The 19,076-nt window shown below is 40.1% G+C and overlaps 1 protein-coding gene across 1 annotated transcript in view; it reads left to right on the top strand.

The window, feature by feature from the left end:
* Nucleotides 1–19,076, top strand: part of prex2 (phosphatidylinositol-3,4,5-trisphosphate-dependent Rac exchange factor 2) — a 230,730-nt gene that overhangs the window by 127,102 nt on the left and 84,552 nt on the right. Inside the window, exons 22-27 of the mRNA XM_062021283.1 lie at nucleotides 821–1,005; nucleotides 1,074–1,235; nucleotides 3,255–3,477; nucleotides 3,544–3,751; nucleotides 17,898–18,077; nucleotides 18,148–18,242. Of these exons, the coding sequence (XP_061877267.1) occupies nucleotides 821–1,005; nucleotides 1,074–1,235; nucleotides 3,255–3,477; nucleotides 3,544–3,751; nucleotides 17,898–18,077; nucleotides 18,148–18,242 (1,053 nt within the window). The remainder of the gene's footprint in view (nucleotides 1–820; nucleotides 1,006–1,073; nucleotides 1,236–3,254; nucleotides 3,478–3,543; nucleotides 3,752–17,897; nucleotides 18,078–18,147; nucleotides 18,243–19,076) is intronic.

The following is a 19,076-nucleotide window of genomic DNA, read 5'->3' as shown; positions in this document are numbered from 1 at the left end:
TTTTTTTTGGGCCAGTTAAAAGGCAAGCAGCAGCATTTTGGACTAACTGCAGACAGTTAAGTCCAACTTAAAAGGAAATACAGTGTCCAACTTAAAACCAATATTTATGTGGTTGGCTTAAAATAGGGCATCATGTCACTGGTGAGCATTAGCGTTTACATTTTTGCAGAATAAAATCATTTACGTCTGTCTCATTTACATTTAAGAACTAACCAGGCTTTTACTTTTACATCCTCAAGACAATTTAAAAAAGTGTTTTTGAACACTTATCTCCTTTCCCTTTGAGAGGTACATAAGATGTGTTCCAGGGACAGAATGTAAGACGACAACACATGAGGTCCACAAATGGAGCCCTGAGGCACACCACAGAACAAGGGTGCACAAGTGGAGGCAAAGTTATCAATTTAAATGTATAAAAAATATGTTTGTCAGATATGACCTGAAGCAGTCTAAGGTGTGCCTCGTGCTAATAACATGTTGACACCAAAACACTTTGCAAGGATTCAATAAAAAACGGTTGTAAAAATAAACAAATAACCTCGAAAAGATAATTAGGTGTAACATGACTTCGCTTGGAATTTAACCCCCAACCCAGTCAAAAGTGAGATATCACTTGTCGGGAAAAATAAATGTATAGCCTTTTGGCCTTCCTGTGGACCATGTGACTTGTGGAATATCATTTTTTTAGGGTAACAGGACTGAGTGAAAACCCAGCAATTTGTTGATAGTGTGAATTTTAACTTTTGTTTTTAACTTGTATTTGTTGAAATGGTCATTTGTGATGATTGTTTCAATTAAAGTGCCTTCTGTGATCTTCCAGAGGTGATGGACAAAATCAACACCATCGCCATCATTGACGGGAAGAAGGACCACGTCAGCCTGACGGTGGACAACGTCCAGCTGGAGTACGGAGTGGTGTACGAGTACGACAGCACGGCCGGCATCAAGTGTCACGTGATGGAGAAGATGGTGGAGCCCAAGGGGTTCTTCAGCCTCACCGCCAAGGTACCCTTTCATCAAGACAGCGCCCTTTTAAGTGGTTTATCACTTCAAGACTTTGTCGGGCGGTCTAGATCCTGGAGGCGCTGGCCCGTAATGACGACACCTTGGTGCAGATGTGCGGGAGCTTGACCTCCAGCTCTGACGTGATCCCAGAGGAGCTGCGGGTGCGCTTCGATGCCATGAGTGGCGAGAAAGTGGAGCACATAAACCGCCGCATTACCAACTACAGGAAGGTAACGTTGATGTAGTTGTTCACATACCCTGTGCCCTGAGCGCTGTCATCCCCATGTGTGCAAAAAAAAAATGCTTGGTGGATATAAAGCTGGTCTTTTGTTAATTACCAGTCGCTTATGAATAGCCATCTCTTTTTTCTGTAAGATCTCTCCTGCTCCAGAACATTCCTTCTGTGACCCTGCCAGAGAAAGGAAAGTGGGGGATGATAGGACAGAAGCAGAAAAGAATGTCACTAGAAGGAGGAAGGGAAGGAAATGACAAAAGTGGGGAGACGTGAACCCACAGCTTGAAATAGTTCCCAAGTCTCCAGAGGCCCGCATAAGATGCGGTCCTCGTGGTCCTCTCGCCATCCATCTGGTTCATATCACTTGGTTCCGTCTTGCATCTCCCTGAGATAACTGCGGCATTATGTTGGCTTTAAGTTCCGTTGTGAACATATACATTTCGCAACGTTCCAGAAGGGTTTTAGATGGACTCCATCGCTTATAGCATCAGCTGGTCCGCGTCAAGATGGAGGCCATGTGACTCGGAGCAAATGTTGCGTATACAAAACTGCATTGTGACATTGACTGTCAGACCAGAGTGGTGTATTATGTTGAACTCGTATAATAACCATCTTTTTACACACTGATCCATCCATATTCTACCGCTTGTCTCTTTCGGGGTCACAGGGGGGCAGGAATTCAACACCGTCAAAATAAATGGAAGTATTGGAATCACCCCAAAGAGATACAAGAATAAAGTCAGGAATGGAGCTGTATGTAGTCTAAAGTCTCTATATTTTTCAAGAAAAAAAGTCAGATTGCAAGAAAAAGACTTTCAGGAGAAGAATAAAGTTATAAAGAATATATATCTCTGTTAAATAATTTATATAATTTTACAACAAGTCATATTTTACAAGATAAATGTATTATATTTTGTAGATGGATAGCTTTATATAGCTATATAGTTTAATTCCTTCATTTCCTTTAACAGGATTCATACATTTGTTAAGATGTAATCTTTTTACATTTAAATTTTTTCTCAAAATATTGTGTTTTGATTAAAAAAAAACTAAAATAAATTCAATACATATTCTATATACCGGTATATTTACTTAATCAATTCTCGTAATATCGCAGGTTTATTCTCCTTTATTAAGATTTAATAATGTGTTTGGTGTTTGGTTTTTCTGTGTTTTTTCTCACAATATTACAACTTTATTCCTCTAAAATATTTTATCCTCTTTAAATTTCTATATTCATAATACTGATTTTATTTTAAATTTTTACTTTTTTTAAAACAAGTTTTTTTAGAGAACCGGAGCGTCTTTTGTGGGTTTTTTATTCCTTTCGGCGCGGCCCTAAAAGTTAAAGTTAAAGTACCAATGATTGTCACACACACACTGGGTGTGGTGAAATTTGTCCTCTGCATTTGACCCATCCCCTTGGGGAGCAGTGGGCAGCAGCAGTGGCCGCGCCCGGGAATCATTTTTGGTGATTTAACCCCCAATTCCAACCCTTGATGCTGAGTGCCAAGCAGGGAGGTAATGGGTCCCATTTGTATAGTCTTTGGTATAACTCGACCGGGGTTTGAACTCACAACCTACCGATCTCAGGGCAGACACTAGGCCAGTGAGTAGGTGGCCTAGTGGTTAAATGTGGCATTGATTTGCAAGCGTGATGAGTCGCGTAAATGAAAAAGTTATATATAAAAGTGAAACCCCAACAACAATTCATGTCCATTGTTTGCAGAGTGTGACAAAAGAGCATCAGAAACAGTCGACTAATAGAACAAAGGCTCATACAGTGTGTGAGGTCTTGTCACGCTTTAAAATGATTAATTACAATGTAGCTAGGTCTATATGCGCATGAACATTCATCAAGTGTCCTTTTTCTATTTTTGTCTCCACTCTCACTCTAAAGTGACATTTCCTCTTTCCCAATGAATACGTCCATGATGTCATCTGCCTGTTCGTGCATAATTTATTCGTACATTCCAGCCCTCATTGAATCCATACCTATCTTCCATTGCACCAGTTCGCACGGGTCTTGAAGAACAGGGCCTGGCCCACGTTCAAGCAGGCCAAGGGGAAGGTGTCCCCCCTCCACAGCAGCGACTTCTGCCCCACCAACTGTCACGTCAACATGATGGAGGTGTCCTACCCCAAGACCACCACCTCGCTGGGCAGCGCCTTCGGCGTGCAGCTGGACAACAGGAAGAACAACCTGGAGAAAGGTGGACGCGTCGGCGCCGAGCAGGGTGAGATGGGATTGGACGTCGCCAAACAACTTTAATAAACAATATTTGTAAAACATTTTCCGACAGGTAAGCTGGGCCCCATGGTTAACATCCAGCACACCATCACCTCCATGGCGGCCCCTTCTGGACACAGTTTAGGCAGGACTGAGGGCCACGGCCTGCGTTTTTTACTCCGGGAAGAGGACCTGCTCACCTTGGATGCTTACCAGAAGCTGCTCTACAAATTGGCCACGGTCGTCAAGGAGATGGAGACGCACGGCGGCCATATTCATGAGTGAGTGGTTTATTTATGGCATATGAAGCTAGGTTGTCCAACATGACTTTGGCGGGCCTTTTTCAGTTCTTTTTTTGGCCTTCTGCATATTCTAAAAGTAGCATCATTATTAATGAGATATAATATTAGATAGTAGACTCCTTTCCTGTATCTTTTCATCCAGCTAAAATGTGGATGTATTTATCATTCAGGTAGCTTCGCAAATCAGCTAGCTGCAGTGGACATTTTTGTGTTTCCCATAACAGGGCAATTTTTTTAAATGTCCACTGCAGAGGACGCTGGTTCTCAGTAGGATATATTGACCTACATCGGATCTGTTTCAGCTAGGGATGTGCCGATTGATCGACCACCAATCAGTATCGGTCGAGGTTCATTAAAAAAAAAAAAGTATGTGATCGCCCTTGCCGAATAATGCATTTTAATGTCGATACTCTCTGGGAGACACTGTATTTATTTTTACTTTCCCGGCTGACAAGCGGCTAGCAGCTGATTGTTTGTATTACGTCATGTGACTTTTTTCCCGGAAGCGAAAAATAGTGGTGTGCAGCAAGCAGCGTGCAAACTCTCTTAAATGCGCAAGGGGCCCAGATCTTCCTGCAAAGAGCAGATACGAGCAAAAAATCTTAACTATGCAATGGAATATATCCCAATATGTTATCAAAAGAGATTTTTCGAGTTATAATGGATTTTCTATCTGTGGAGTTCAACTGATGGACTTGAAAGTTGGAAAAGCATGGAGGTCTACAACTTCTTTTTGTGTGGCTAGGTCAAGGAAATTGGTATCAAGGCTCTCCTGGATAAGTATGCCTCGTTTTTGCTCAGGTAATGTTGCATTTCAGGATTTAACTTTGCGTCTTAAATGCAAGAACGTGTCCATGTAAACAAACTATGACGACTACAGCACCCGACAGCTGACATCCGTGATTGCAAATCTATTTGATAAACTAACAGTTACTGAATCATCACCACATTGGATTTTTGTCCGGTTGTCATATGTACTCTGACACATTTGTGTTCAAAATAAACAAGAGGGGAGACGTAGTAGTTCCTTTCCTGACAAAGAATCATTAACCCTGACTTTCTGCTTGTTAAAAATTCAAATTCAAACGACATCAATATCTTCAATGGGAAATACTTAACGAGTAAAGTATGTTAAAAATATAACAAACCTTTAACGGCGTGTTCACTGCAAACTCGCGCGATCTTTGAGTCTGCTCCTTTTCACTAGAGTGCGTGACACTTTCTTCGTTGTCTTTCGTTAAATCTTGCACTCTTCCACCCTTCTTGATTACCTCGAGGAACTCTGAAGAAGCGTTTATCCTTTTCGCGACTTGAACAGTTTGTACCGCCGAAAACAACACAAGCATAGGGCATTTATCTTCGAAAAAGGCTAAATGGAGCCTCGCGTTGAGATCTGACGCTGACTAGACCTCCACACATATTTAATGACGTTATGTTATGTAAATCCAAGCAATTGTGTGTCTCCATACACAGTGTGGAGCAGCTCCCCTAAGTAATGATCACCTCCATTACGGCAAACAAAGTGCATTTCTTATTACGGGGGGGAACGGAGGGTGTCAATGCAAAACATGTTACATACAGAGAGCAAGCCAGGAGCAGACATGCTAATTGCTAAGCTAACTGCTAAGCAAGCTTGAAACAACACCAAGAAATGCCAGTTTTTTACCGTGAAATCCACAGTTGTTTTTATATGGTATTACTGTAAATGGAAAAACAGGACCTAAGTTGATCTTATGGTAAAAAAAAAAAAAACTTGCCAGCTCAGTCGCCATAATTTTATCGTAAAATATTTTGTCATCTTTACAGCGTACAATTTGAAGATATTTAAGTATTTATCTTTATTTTAGCAAAAAAATATTTTGAAGCATGAGATATATTTTATTGCATCATTAAATATTGTTAAAGTTTAAAATATATACAATTGATTGCAGCACATGTATTTTTATGGTCAAAACAATTCCATTTTGTAAGAAAAGATAAACTACTTTATTAATGCATATATTTTCCAGGCTTTCGAGGGCCTCATAAAACGAAGTGGCGGGCCACATCTGGCCCCCGGGCCTTGGGTTTGACACAGGTGATTCTCAAACTGGTGGTACACGGGCTCCAGCTAGTGGTATGCCAAATAATCAATTAATAATTTATTTAAACACAGTGTTAATGTTTACAATGTTTGTAATCTTACAGTGGCCAAAAATATTAAATACACTTAATCAAAACCTCTGCTTTGTTTTTAATGAATACTTAGGCCTACTATGCTACTGTATTTTAATGTTTGTCGTTATTGTGATACTTGGAGAGCCACGTTTTTTCTGAGGTGGTATTTGGTGGTAAAAGTCTGAACTACTTCTCGAGAGAGAGGATAATATAACAACTGTTGGTGTGTCAGCATTGTCAAAGTACTATTACACAGTTGTACATGTAAGAGGAGGTTGGCTCGATCCATAAATTGATGGTGTTGATACCAAGGGTAGTATCAGTATATGATCTATATTAGAGTGATTAGGTCAATATTTTTTATTTTCTTAATCATTTTGTTGTCTAAAATTTTATTTTTTTGGTAATGTTTACAAACTCAGGCAATGATTCCAGGGATACAGGATGACTTTGAGGGCAAACACCAAAGGATTTAAATTAAATAGTAGATATAAGTTGTTGTTTTTGTTTACTTAGTGTGTATTATTGACCTTGTTTTGCTGAGAATAAGGAACTAGTTTTTGTGTTGATATTGTTAAACTGTCAATAGCACTCATAATAAATACATTGACTATTTACAGTTAATACATGTGATTGGTATTGGTACATGTGATCTCACTCATGGATGATCAGAATAGGGAGTATAAAACCTTTTTGTCTTAATTGCACAAATGTATGATCCTTCAATTTGTCTGCTGATGTAAGGCCTGGTGTAACATATGCTCACCAGCACACATATGTTTATTTGTCTGTCGTACACTCCAGCTCTGCAAGACATCTCTATGTCAACTTTTAGTTTGGCCAAAATTGCTTGAGGTCTGAGATAAATCCGCCCTAACAAATCACGTACAAATTGCCAAACAAAAAACGGGTGGAATGGGTTTTATTATTCCAGTCAGGTGAAGTGTTGTATGAGTGATTTCTATTTGACTTGATGTAATATTTATTTTGGAATCCAAATTGCCTGGCCTAACAAGCATGCAAGTTGAGCAAGGCGGCCTATTGTGCGGCTTGCTCCATCTGGCACTTGGCAGCGTACGTCTGGGGTCATTAGTACGAGAAACAAGACGCGTGCATCTGCGGAGTGTATGGCGACTGTGCTTCATTCATGTTTGAGGTGTCTTATTTGTTGCTAACATGTTTCCTGGCTCGCTGCTTGATGACTTCATTGTTTGGAAGCACAGGGAGAGGAAATGGAAAACACTGTTCCACTTTTTAAGCTCTATAGGAACTGTAATCCCAATGAAGTCCTGGACATGTGATAAGTACTACTTACTTATTCCAGTATGGCTGGGTGTGCCTGAAACAAACCCATTGCTGCCCAAAACAGCAGCACCTACCAAGGTACAGTACATACAATTATGTTGATGAAATTGACTTTTTAATTCAACACTGTATTGTTATTATAATAGAAAAACAACAAAATGTTGGTAGTGCATCATACAACTTATGGCTTTTCGGGGAATTGCCTTCTTCATGGACATAATACCTTTGAGGGAAATTAATCTGAACTTTTTTACAAAAGGGTTAACGAAAAGCCTTGTTTCGTTTACTATCGTGAACTCAATGTTTCCAATCATGTCACTTCTTCTTGAAACTTCCACTTATTCTCTCCTGTCCAGTCTAAATATGTCAATTCATTTAAGTTGAGAATTAAACCCAACGATGAATAAATCAACATAGCTTTTATATTACATGCATTGTAAGTGCATATTCCTAAAGGGGAATTGCATTATATTTATGCTTAAAATTATCAAAATATTAAATGTTTTTTATAAATGTGCCTGTTAATAAATTACATATATACTTACGTCATGTATATAAAACCTCAATGGAGGTGTTTGGATGTTTTTGAAATGCTTTGTATGTGGAATTGCGCAGCTTCCATAGGCTCCATTGTAAGCAAACTTTTTAATGCATTTATTCAATATTGAGAATACATTTAAAAAAATCAACCCATCGTCATGTCTTTCATAATGATTGTAAGCCACTGTGACACTATTGTTAATTTTTGAAATGTTTTTTATTTTATTTTCTATAAATGGCTGTGATGATAATGTAAATGAGGGATTTGTAATCACTTCTATGTTGGAATTCTTATTAATTATGATACTGTTGTTGATATTATTAATTTTTGTTTGACTACTTTTAGATTGTTTTGTGTCATGTTTGTGTGTCCTCTCAATTGCTCTGTTGATTGCTATTCTGAATGTTGCTGGGCCAGGTTTGGTTTTGGAATTGGAATTGTATTATTATGGTATTATTGTGTATTATTTTGTTGGATTGATTAGTACAAAAAAAATAACGATTGTGAACATCAGGGAAAATTCCCCCAAAAAGTGCAGTTCCTCCTTTAACTGCAGTATTGCTATTTAAATGAACTAAAGATACCAAAACATATATTCAACAATACTGCCTTGGACTGGCCCCTAGCTAGATCCGGCCCGTGTATACCCACCGTTTTAACAAAGTAGGTTTTGCTACATATCTGAAAGTATTAAATATTTTGCAATGCAGTCTGCTGAAAATCATCGTAAGAGCCAATCTACGTAGCAAATGATGCTGTGGTCAAAGTTGGAATTGCCACAAAACATTCAACACTCTACTGCCATTTGGCGGTTAAAGTGGATAGTGCACCCCCCTCCCCATTTGTCACGTTTCATTCAAATTGCAAATGAAACCACACCCCACTGTCTACAAAAGTATCATCATTTATCTTTTGAAAATGTCTACTGTATGAATATGTATCTTGATGTCATCCCCTCTATTTTTTTTTCTAGACACAGTCAAATGTAAACTTCACAAACACATAGATTCACCTGGTCACAACGTTAGGTATACCAGCACACTTGTCGATCGATTCAAAGAGTGCATTAAAAAGCTGCTTTTTTCAGCATTTGTGTCAGTGCATGTCACACGTCGGTGTTACTATGCGCATGCCAAGATTAGATCAAAATAATACTTTATCCTACCTTTTTTTTGTTCTTTTCTCATTGCCCTAAGGTGTTGCTGGGAGCTTGACTTAAGTTCTAAATAAGTGCAAAAAACCCAACGAACAGACGCATCCAAAACGACTCACGCTAAAATGCATGAACCTTATGATTTGGCGCTTTGACATTGTTTAACACAAGTATTCTACATTATAACAAGTCACAAAAGACACAATTCATCATTGGTCCCTTTTAACATTACTGTATGTTGTTGTATGTGATTTATGGCATCTGTTATGTTGTACAAGTGCAAAATTACAGTGCATATGTAAAACTTGGACAAAAGCACTTCCTGGGCACACATGCTCATTAGCATTAACTACAGACACACAAAACAACGGTGTTCCTTGTAGTGCTTACAAAAATCACTTTTTAGCTGTGTAAATTCCAGCATGGCACATCCAATACACTTTTTGGGGACCTCTTTGATTAAGACTGAAACGTTTTATGAAAAATATCATATGTCAAAATTTGTCGTACAAGTGCAAAATTACATTGCATGTGTAAAACTTGGACAAAAGCACTTCCTTGGCACACATGCTCATTGCTCATGAGCATTAAAGCTACAGACACACAAAACAGCTGTGTTCCCTGTAGGACTTACTAAAAGCACTTTTCAGCTGTCTAAATTCCAGCATGGAACGTTCAATACACTATTTGGGGACCTCCTTGATTAAAACTGTAACGTTTTATGCCAAAATATCATTATATGGCAAAGTTTTGTCGCGCTTATCTCTCTGAGCCAATCAAGTGTAGCCTCATCCCAATGCAATAAATAAGCTGCAATTCTCCCAATGAGATGTGATACTGACCTTTACACTTACGGGCGTTGTGGAAACACAAGCATACTTGTCAGGAGCTTGTTAGTAATGAACCCTGAGGGCGGACGGGATTGTTTTCAAATGTGTGTCTTGTATTTAACGTGTTCTCCTCGCCGGGGTTGCCCCCTCAACACTAATGCATGCTTGATAGCCTTACTTAAAATGAGGTACTAATCAATTTAAGAAGCCAGCATTGTTTCTTCTGTCTCTACTCCAGCCCCGGCCCCTCTCTTTAAACCGGGGGTCGGCAACCCGCGGCTCGAGAGCTGCAGCCGCCCTAGTGGCTCCCTGGAGCTTTGACAAAAATGTATGAAAAGTGGAAAAAGTTAAATGATAAATGATAAATGGGTTATACTTGTATAGCGCTTTTCTACCTTCAAGGTACTCAAAGCGCTTTGACAGTATTTCCACATTCACCCATTCACACACACATTCACACACTGATGGAGGGAGCTGCCATGCAAGGCGCTACCAGCACCCATCAGGAGCAAGGGTGAAGTGTCTTGCCCAAGGACACAACGGACGTGACTAGGATGGTAGAAGGTGGGGATTGAACCCCAGTAACCAGCAACCCTCCGATTGCTGGCACGGCCACTCTACCAACTTCGCCACGCCGTCCGTGAAGTTGAGTGAAAGATTTTTGTTTGTTTTGTTTTAATATGGTTTTTGTATGAGGACAAACATGACACGCAATTTTGTCCTACTAATTTCACCGGTCCTTGAACTCACCATTGTTTGTTTACATGTACAACTTTCTCCAACGCTGCCAAAGAAAGAGGTGTTTTATGCTACTCCTTCTGTCTCATTTTGTCCACAAAAACTTTTATGTTGTGCATGAATGCACAAAGGTGAGCTTTGTTGAAGTTATTGACTTTTTGGAGTGCTAATCAGGCATATTTGGTCACTGCATGACTGCAAGCTAATCGATGGTCACATGCTATTTTGGCTAGCTGTATGTGCATATTGCATCGTTTTGCCTCGTTTGTAGCTATATTTAAGCTCTTTTCATTTCCTTTACTTATGTCCTCTGTGTATTTAATTTATAATTGCATGTTTCATGACACTTTGTCTGTATGTAATATTGGCTGCAGATAGTTGTGTGTGTGCAATGTTATAGATCACAGCAAATGTTATCCAGTTTGCAAAGATTGTAAAATCTCCACTAGAAGAAGACGGCCTGACATTTCCTTAAACACACACATCTATACCTTTGGCCTTTCTAAGCCAGTAATTTCCAGGAGTTATCTCACCCTCAGAGAAGCCTCCGTTTTACTAATGTTTTCCTATGTTGTAAAAATGTGTAGAATAAATATTAAATTTCAACATTTCTGTGAACGAAGATTTGCGTCAGCCTGCGACTCATTTTGATAGTAGGCTATTACAGCTAATATAGACACATCATGTCTTGCCCTAACTATAACACTTATATAAGGCTTTCGTTTTTTTGCTGCTCCAGGCAGATTTTGTTGTTGTTGTATTTTTGGTCCATTATGGCTCTTTCAACATTTTGGGTTGCCGACCCCTGCTCTAAACCAACCAGGCGCTCACACCTTGTGCCCCAAAGGCCCCTCAAATTGCTTTTGCTACTTTGTTAAGCGCTAGCCAATCACGCCGCTTGGAGGGCTTCTCCATGGTGATGGAATGCCACTCTACTCTGGAGGACCATTGTGAAGTGGACCCTAAAGGGGACATGTGTCCTACTCTGGAGAAGGAGGTGCATTTAGGTAGCATGAGGGAGTTGTTTATTTAGCATACTGCTGGCATTAGAAGGAAGGGTTGAGAATTACCATGCGCTTGAATCCTGTAGCTCCATCTTCTGGGTTAAAGCAACTGTTTGCAACAGTTAGCGCCCTCGCGGCAGCTGCGTTACTTTCGAAAAATCATTATTTCCCGTCTTCTTTCTGCTCTGAGCATGCAAGCTACGCACCCAAACAGACCATGCACACACATTAAGTATGTTTTTGTCAGCTAATGATTGGTAAAGTTCAGCTACTAACGCTATATTTTAATGTTATCATTAATTGTAACAGAAACTGTGTCGCCTAGCGTAACCTTTGGGACTGCTTTTGTGTATGTTCGGACCTTCTGTGTACAAGACAACATGAGCGACAGACATTGCCGGTCAGCTTAATGTGAACCAAACGGCAATTACTTTCTGGGCTGGCTAGCAGACTGGTGCTGGTTGGTCTCCATGGATTTGTCGGCGTGTGGTTGTCGGTCGCAGTTATTATTAGTATTATTATTATTATTTTATTTTTTTCCGGGCTCGGAGTCTGCTTGCCCCACAGGGGTCGGTCCCACAGGGGTCCCAGGCTGCGTGGCTGGGACCTTCCGCCCATCCCCTTCCGGATGCCCGGCTTGGTGGGGGCCTGCTGGGTCTCGTCCCCGCGCGTGGTCTGTCTTTGCTCCTCGATGAGCCGTGTGGCATGCTGTGGTGTTGCGCTGCTGGGGTAGTGGCTTTGTGTGTCGGGGTGTCTGTGATCTCCTCGGTTTTTGTTTTTTTTTGTGTTTTTTTTTTCATTCCCCCTTCCCTCATGGGGAGGCTCTGCTGGGGAGGTTGCTGGATGTTCCATCTCCATGGGTGGTTTCCGTGGTCCCGTGCTGGGCGGTCCTGCTGCGGCCGACTAGAGTGGGGCAGCCTAAGGCTGGCCCCGCTGTGCTCTCCTGGGGGTCCGCAGGGCGGTCTTCCCGTCCAGCTGCTGGGAGTCTCTCGGCCCCTCGGGGCGGGGCGTCCTGTCTTTCTACCCGCGTGGGGTGGGATCTCTCGACGGCTTGAGGGCTTTTTGTCTCCTGCTTCTCCTCTGCCTTGTCCTCGGCTGGGTGTGCTGGCGGCACGGTGGGCCTGGTTCTGGGGTTCCTGTCACTGGCAGGCCTGCCTGCCTGCGTGGGACCGGTGGTCCCTTATTCCCTGGGTACTGCACCTGCTGTTTTGGGTTGGGCATTCTGGGTGGCTGGGGCCGTACTTTGGTTCATGCACATACTGGAATACAAATATATTGTACATGCAAACATAAATACATACACTCATTAATTCATACATAGGTAAATACGCATGCATATACATTCATACACAAATAAATACATATGCGGTACATACATCTACATGCACATTTACTGTACAAACATACATACACACTGTACCTGCACATATACGTACATACACTCATGCATATAATCCCGTTTCAGCAAACATATAGCAACATTGTGTGTGTGTGTGTGTGTGTGTGTGTGTGTGTGTGTGTGTGTGTGTGTGTGTGTGTGTGTGACCGGGGGAAACTGGCCAGAAACACTGCACACTGCTGAAGCTTAACCTATTTAACAATAACAATGTATAAGGTTACTATAGTCCGCTCCACTTTCTCTCCCCCCTTATCTGCTTTCTTTTGTAACATAAGTTTTCATTACATTTATGAAGCGACTGTAATGTTGATAATGGAGGTAATTATTAGTATTATTCATTATCAAGAGTGTTATTTGTATCTGTATTTTTATTGCTCCATTTGTAGTGCAATAATATTCATTGTCATTTATGCGTTATTACTATCTGTTTCATTAACTGGTTCTTTGCTATAACTTTTGGTATCATATTTGTACATATCCTATTTGCTGATGTTGTTGTTGGTTTTGTTTTTGTTGTTGTCTTTCTGTCTTATCTCCCTCCTGCCCCCACAATTTTGACTTCTGTCTTCTTTTTTCCCCCTTCTTTCTATACCCTCCTGCTCCAGTCCGACTGCACCAAACATGAAATAAATGCATTTAATAAAGTCAAATACAAATAATGCAACAAAAGAAGTATCCCACATTTGTCTTTTGTAAAGCAGTCTGTACAGCAGATATGGGCATGTGTGATTAGCCTGAGAGAATGGACAGTCCATGTTAAAAAAAAAAACCCTCTCAATTTGCCCGCGGGCCATGAGTTTGAGACCCCTTGTCTAGATGCTTGCTGGTCAGAAGATAGAATGAAAGAAACATAATTTAAAATCACTACCTATTTGTGCTAGAGGCAGTTGCTTTGGATGGGTATTTTGTTTGAGGCAAATATTTGCATTTGTGCGCCTATGCACTCGCATGCTTAGGTTGGGTAGCAGACATCGACAGAACACCGAGAGGAGATTGATTTATGTTCCGCTCGATGGCTCCGTTTCCTTTTTCGATGGCCGGGTCGATCACTTTCGACTTCAGGACGGCGTTGTGTGCATTCTGTTGTATTCATTAACTTGGGTCTTCGCCATGATGGTGAGCGCATAATGCGCTATTTGGTTGACTAATTGATTTCATGAGTGCATTCATGTCATTTGACCACCATAACCCGTCCAGCAATTTCATTGGTTTGATGTGACGGGGCTACATTTGTTGTGAATTCTGTAAACCAAGACAAATCTATGAATTAGCCACAGCGTTGTATAAAGCGCAGGGTTCAAATTGTGGGGAACATTGAAATTACGATTATTTTACATACTGCGGCCCCAACACCTGCTTTTTTCTCTTCCTCCTCCCTCCCATGTTTACCTTTTCCTAGGTGACGATCCATCAATCTTCCTGTTCTGTACACCCGTGTAACTGTATATTGTATGTCTGCTCTTGGACAGTTGTAATCTTGTATTTGAAAAGCTATTCCGTTCTATTTAAATTGGCCGCTATCTCCAGTGGACCGTAACGACGAACATGCACACACAAGGTTTCATGGACATAACGAGTGTAGCTTCTGAGTAATGCTGCGAGCTGTCAATCAAAATAACACCTCCGACTTTCTCGATTGATAGAGGTAGAAATAAAACAATCTTGGATCTGCAGCCAAAAATGTGATGGGTTCCACACTTCTACACGCTTCTACAAAGTTTTGCTAAAATTGATTTAGCATTTTTTGTGTAATCCTACCAAACATTTTGGTGATAGGATGGATATTCATAACCGACATTGCGTGTCAGACAACGCATCCAAGCATTTATCAGCTTTCAATGCCGCCATGTGTTAATACAACTGTACAAATATCCCCACAGGGCAGCTTCCTGCTCCCCTCTGATAGAACCTTCTGATAGAACGCAAGCTAGCGGCCCGTAGCAAGCGAAGAAAGAAGTGGAGCATCTCAGCGTGTTGACACAGCTGCTACACGTTTGAACTTAATAATATCATGTACAGCCCTCATCATCTGAGGAGCTGTGCGGAAACCAAACATGTCGGGAGTTTTGTTTGGCCCGCTGTTCGAGCCCACACTCATATGCTTTACAATTTGCATCCTGAACACGGTCGTCTATCGCAGAACTATTCAACTAAAATTTTCTACCTTTAAGAAAACTAAGGAGCTGTGGTTTTGACCTTTTTTTTGACGTAATGTCATTGCTTAGCACTTTTACTTCACTAAAAACAAAGTAATACACTCATTATTTCAAACAAAGGTACTAATCTCTTACACTTGTCAAATATCTTCTATATAACAGGAGCATGTTTATGTTTTTAGAAACCGGTTTTAAAAAAATCCAAGTGAAAGATCTTCTTTATGCTTTTTAAAAAACAACTGCTAGTCAGACATCTTCTCTATATGACAGGGTGAATCTGCTGTTTTAGTATTATTTTGCTAATCTGGTAGTCAAATATCCTTTAAATAACAGAAGGGATTTGCTGTTTTTAGGAAACCACTGCAAAAACGCTAGTCTAAGTTCCTCTGTATGACATGGTCACTACTCTTTTTAGGAGCCTGACACAACGATCCTGTATATGACAGGAGCAATTAGGCTGCAAAACATTTGCTAGTCAAACATCGCTTACGTAAATGACAGAGGTGATATGCTGTTTTTAGGAATCTGCTCCAAAAACACTAGTCAAAGATCCTCCAAATTACACAAGTGATCTGACGCTGTTAGAAATCTGCTGCAAAAACTCTAGTCAACAATCCTCTTGAATGACAAAAGTTATCTGCTGTTTTTTAAATATGTTGCAAAAACACCCCTCAAAGATTCTCTCTGACAGAAACCCTTGGTTGTTTTAAAGAACCTAATCCAAAAACAGTAATAAAAAAACATGGAACAATATGCTGTTTTTAGTATTCTGCTGCAAAGTCAAAACTTCTTTTGGATGACAGAATGATCTGGTGTTTTTATAAATCTGCTGCAAAAACACGAGTCAAAGATCCTCTGAATGACAGCAATGATCTGCCTTTTTTAGGAATCTGCTGCAAAAACAATAGTACAAGATTCTCTCTATGATAGAAGCACCTGGTTGTTTAGAAGACACTATATATGCTATATATGTAGCGCTATCACCAAATGACTATCGCCTCATAGATCATCTGTGCCAGTGCATTAAGCAAGTCTAACACTGGATGTGCCAAAATTTCCTACAACTAAATGAAGATAAAACTGAGATAATTGTTTTTGGTGCTAAAAAAGAAAGGTTTAAAGTCGTCCAACACCTTCAATCACTGTCCCTGAAAACCTCAAATAAAGCCAGAAATCTTGGGGTTATTTTAGATTCTGATTTACATTTCGACAGTCACATCAAATCAGCAACAAAATCGGCCTACTATCACCTCAAAAATGTAAAAAGACTTAGAGGGCTCATGTCAGCTCAAGACTTTGAAAAACTTGTACATGCCTTTATTACCAGTAGGCTAGACTATTGTAATGGTCTCCTTGCAGGTCTTCCCAAAAAAACTGTCAGGCAGCTGCAGCTTGTTCAGAACGCTGCTGCTAGAGTTCTGACAAAGACCAAAAAATGTGAGCACATTACACCAATTCTTAAATCCTTACATTGGCTCCCTGTACATCAGAGAATTGATTTCAAAATCCTCCTGCTCACATATAAATCACTACATGGTCTAGGGCCCAAGTATATCACTGCTATGCTCCCACTATATAAGCCCTCTAGATCACTAAGATCTTCTGAGACCAATCTGTTTGCGGTTCCCTGAGTAAACATAAAAATCAAGGGAGCGCATCATTCAGTCACTATGCACCAAATAGCTGGAATAAACTTCCTGAAGATGTCAGACTCTCCCCAACTCTGAGTACTTTTAAAACTAGACTGAAAACTTTTATGTTCACCTTAGCTTTTAGCTAAATCTTCTAATCCTTTAACTTTTAACGTCCGCACTGTTTTTATTTTTATTGTCTGCATTTTAATTTTGCTTTTATTTTCTTTCATTTCACTTTGTTGTCTGTGAAGCACTTTGAGTCTGCCTTGTGTATGAAAAGCGCTATACAAATAAAGCTGCCTTGCCTTGCCTGGCCTTGCCTACTCTCCAAAAACAGTAGTAAAAAATCATGGAAAAATATGTTGCTTTTAAGAATCTGCTGAAGATCCTCTGAATGACAATGATCTTTATATATATGTATATATACCGTATTTTTCGGAGTATAAGTCGCACTGGAGTATAAGTCGCACCTGCCGAAAATGCATAACAAAGAAGGAAAAAAACATATATAAGTCGCATTGGAGCCCGGCCAAACTATGAAAAAAACTGCGACTTATAGTCCGAAAAATACGGTGTATGTATATATATATATATATATATATATATATATATATATATATATATATATATATATATATATATATATGTCTGCTGCAAAAACACTAGTCAAAGATCCTCTGAATGACAGAAGTGATATGCTGTTTTAGGAATCTGTTGCAAAATACTAGTCAAAGAGCCTCTGAATGACAGAAGCACTTGGTTGTTCGAAAAAAACCTACTCTAAAAACAGTAGTCAAAGATCATAGAACAATAGGCTGTTTTTAGGAATCTGCTGCAAAAACGCTAGTCAAAGATCCTCTGAATGACAGCAGTGATTTGTTATTTTTAGGAATCTGCAAAAGCGCTACAGGTAGTCAAAGATTCTCTATGACCGAAGCGCTTGTGTGTTTTTAAGTGCCTACTTAAAAAACAGCAATCAAAGATCATGGAACAATATCCTGCTACTTTTTAGGAATCTGCCGCAAAAACACTAGTCAAAGGACAGAAGTTGTCTGCTCTTTTTCAGAATGTTAGTTGCTTCTAAGTTTTGATGGTGTCAGTCATTGGCCCTTGTGCCGCCAATTGAACATCCCTGCTGTCATGTCTCTTGCGGTCACATTTGTTTTTATTGTCATAAAAGTAATCCAAACTGCTTTTTCTCTGCTCAGCCTTTTATCGTCCATCACACACCCTCCAGCGTCCGAGCCCAAGAGCCCGGAGAGTTTCATATCTGCTGAGAGCGACGCCGACAAGGGCGAGCGCAATGGGAAGAAAGTGTGCTTTAACGTGGCGGGGGACGAACAGGAGGACTCGGGACATGACACCATCAGCAACAGGGACTCGTACAGGTAAAGCTATAAAGTACAGCACATTATAACGTTGAAGAAGGACACCAATAATATCCATGTTTCTTCACAGTGACTGTAACAGCAACAGAAACTCCATTGCCTCCTTCACCAGCATCTGCAGCAGCCATTGCAGCTCCTACGTACACAGTGACGAGATGGACTCGGGTACGGTATAAAGCTGTAAAAATAAGTCTCTGCAAATTAGTCCTATATGTCTCCTGCGCCATTATTCCCTTTTAGAAGTGTGATTAGAAACGCATGGCAGATGTTTGCCATCATATCCCGGTGGAATCTGTTGCTAACATCACATGTCTCTGACACGTACACTTCAACATCTGTTTTGTTTGTCTTTAGGCTGAAGATAGTCAATTACACAATTATCCAAGATACTGTAACTCACAAATCCGCAATATTGCAGCAAGCAATTTCATTATTATTATTTAGATTTAAATGTCCGTCCCCCATTTATCACGGCTAATTATTTTTTTAGACTTGACCACAATAAACTAATTTCCGCAAAGTAGGAATCAATAATTATAAATCCAATATTTTCATAGCTTCAGCATAAAAACCTGTTTACAACTTTTTCAACATTATGAGAGCCCTCTAGACATGAAATAACAGCCTTTATAGTCACTTTCACACTCTCTTGATCCAAATAATATAGTTTCCTGAACCTCAGCCAATCAGTGACTACGATACTGAACCCTTTGAATGATTCGGTCTCCTTTTGTTGCCAATACTAAGTTCATTTAGCCATGTTGAAGCTCAAAATGTTTTAATTTAGGCCACAAATGATGTACAATATGCCAAAAAAACAAACCCAAAAATTGGCGATGTGGTGAAGCCGCGATATTTGAACCGCGATGTGGCGAGGGTCGACTGTAATCTGAAAGTCTGAATCGTATGAAGAAAAAAAAGCAATTTTCCCAATAAGAAACATCAACAGCTGTAGTTATTTCGATGAGCCTCCCAAAAATAGAACATGTACAAAAAGTG

This window comes from Entelurus aequoreus, linkage group LG15 (genome assembly GCF_033978785.1).
Source record: "Entelurus aequoreus isolate RoL-2023_Sb linkage group LG15, RoL_Eaeq_v1.1, whole genome shotgun sequence".
Classification (NCBI taxonomy): Eukaryota; Metazoa; Chordata; class Actinopteri; order Syngnathiformes; family Syngnathidae; genus Entelurus; species Entelurus aequoreus.
The sequence above is the reverse complement of the archived record's forward strand: the minus strand, read 5'-3'. Positions and strand labels throughout refer to the sequence as shown.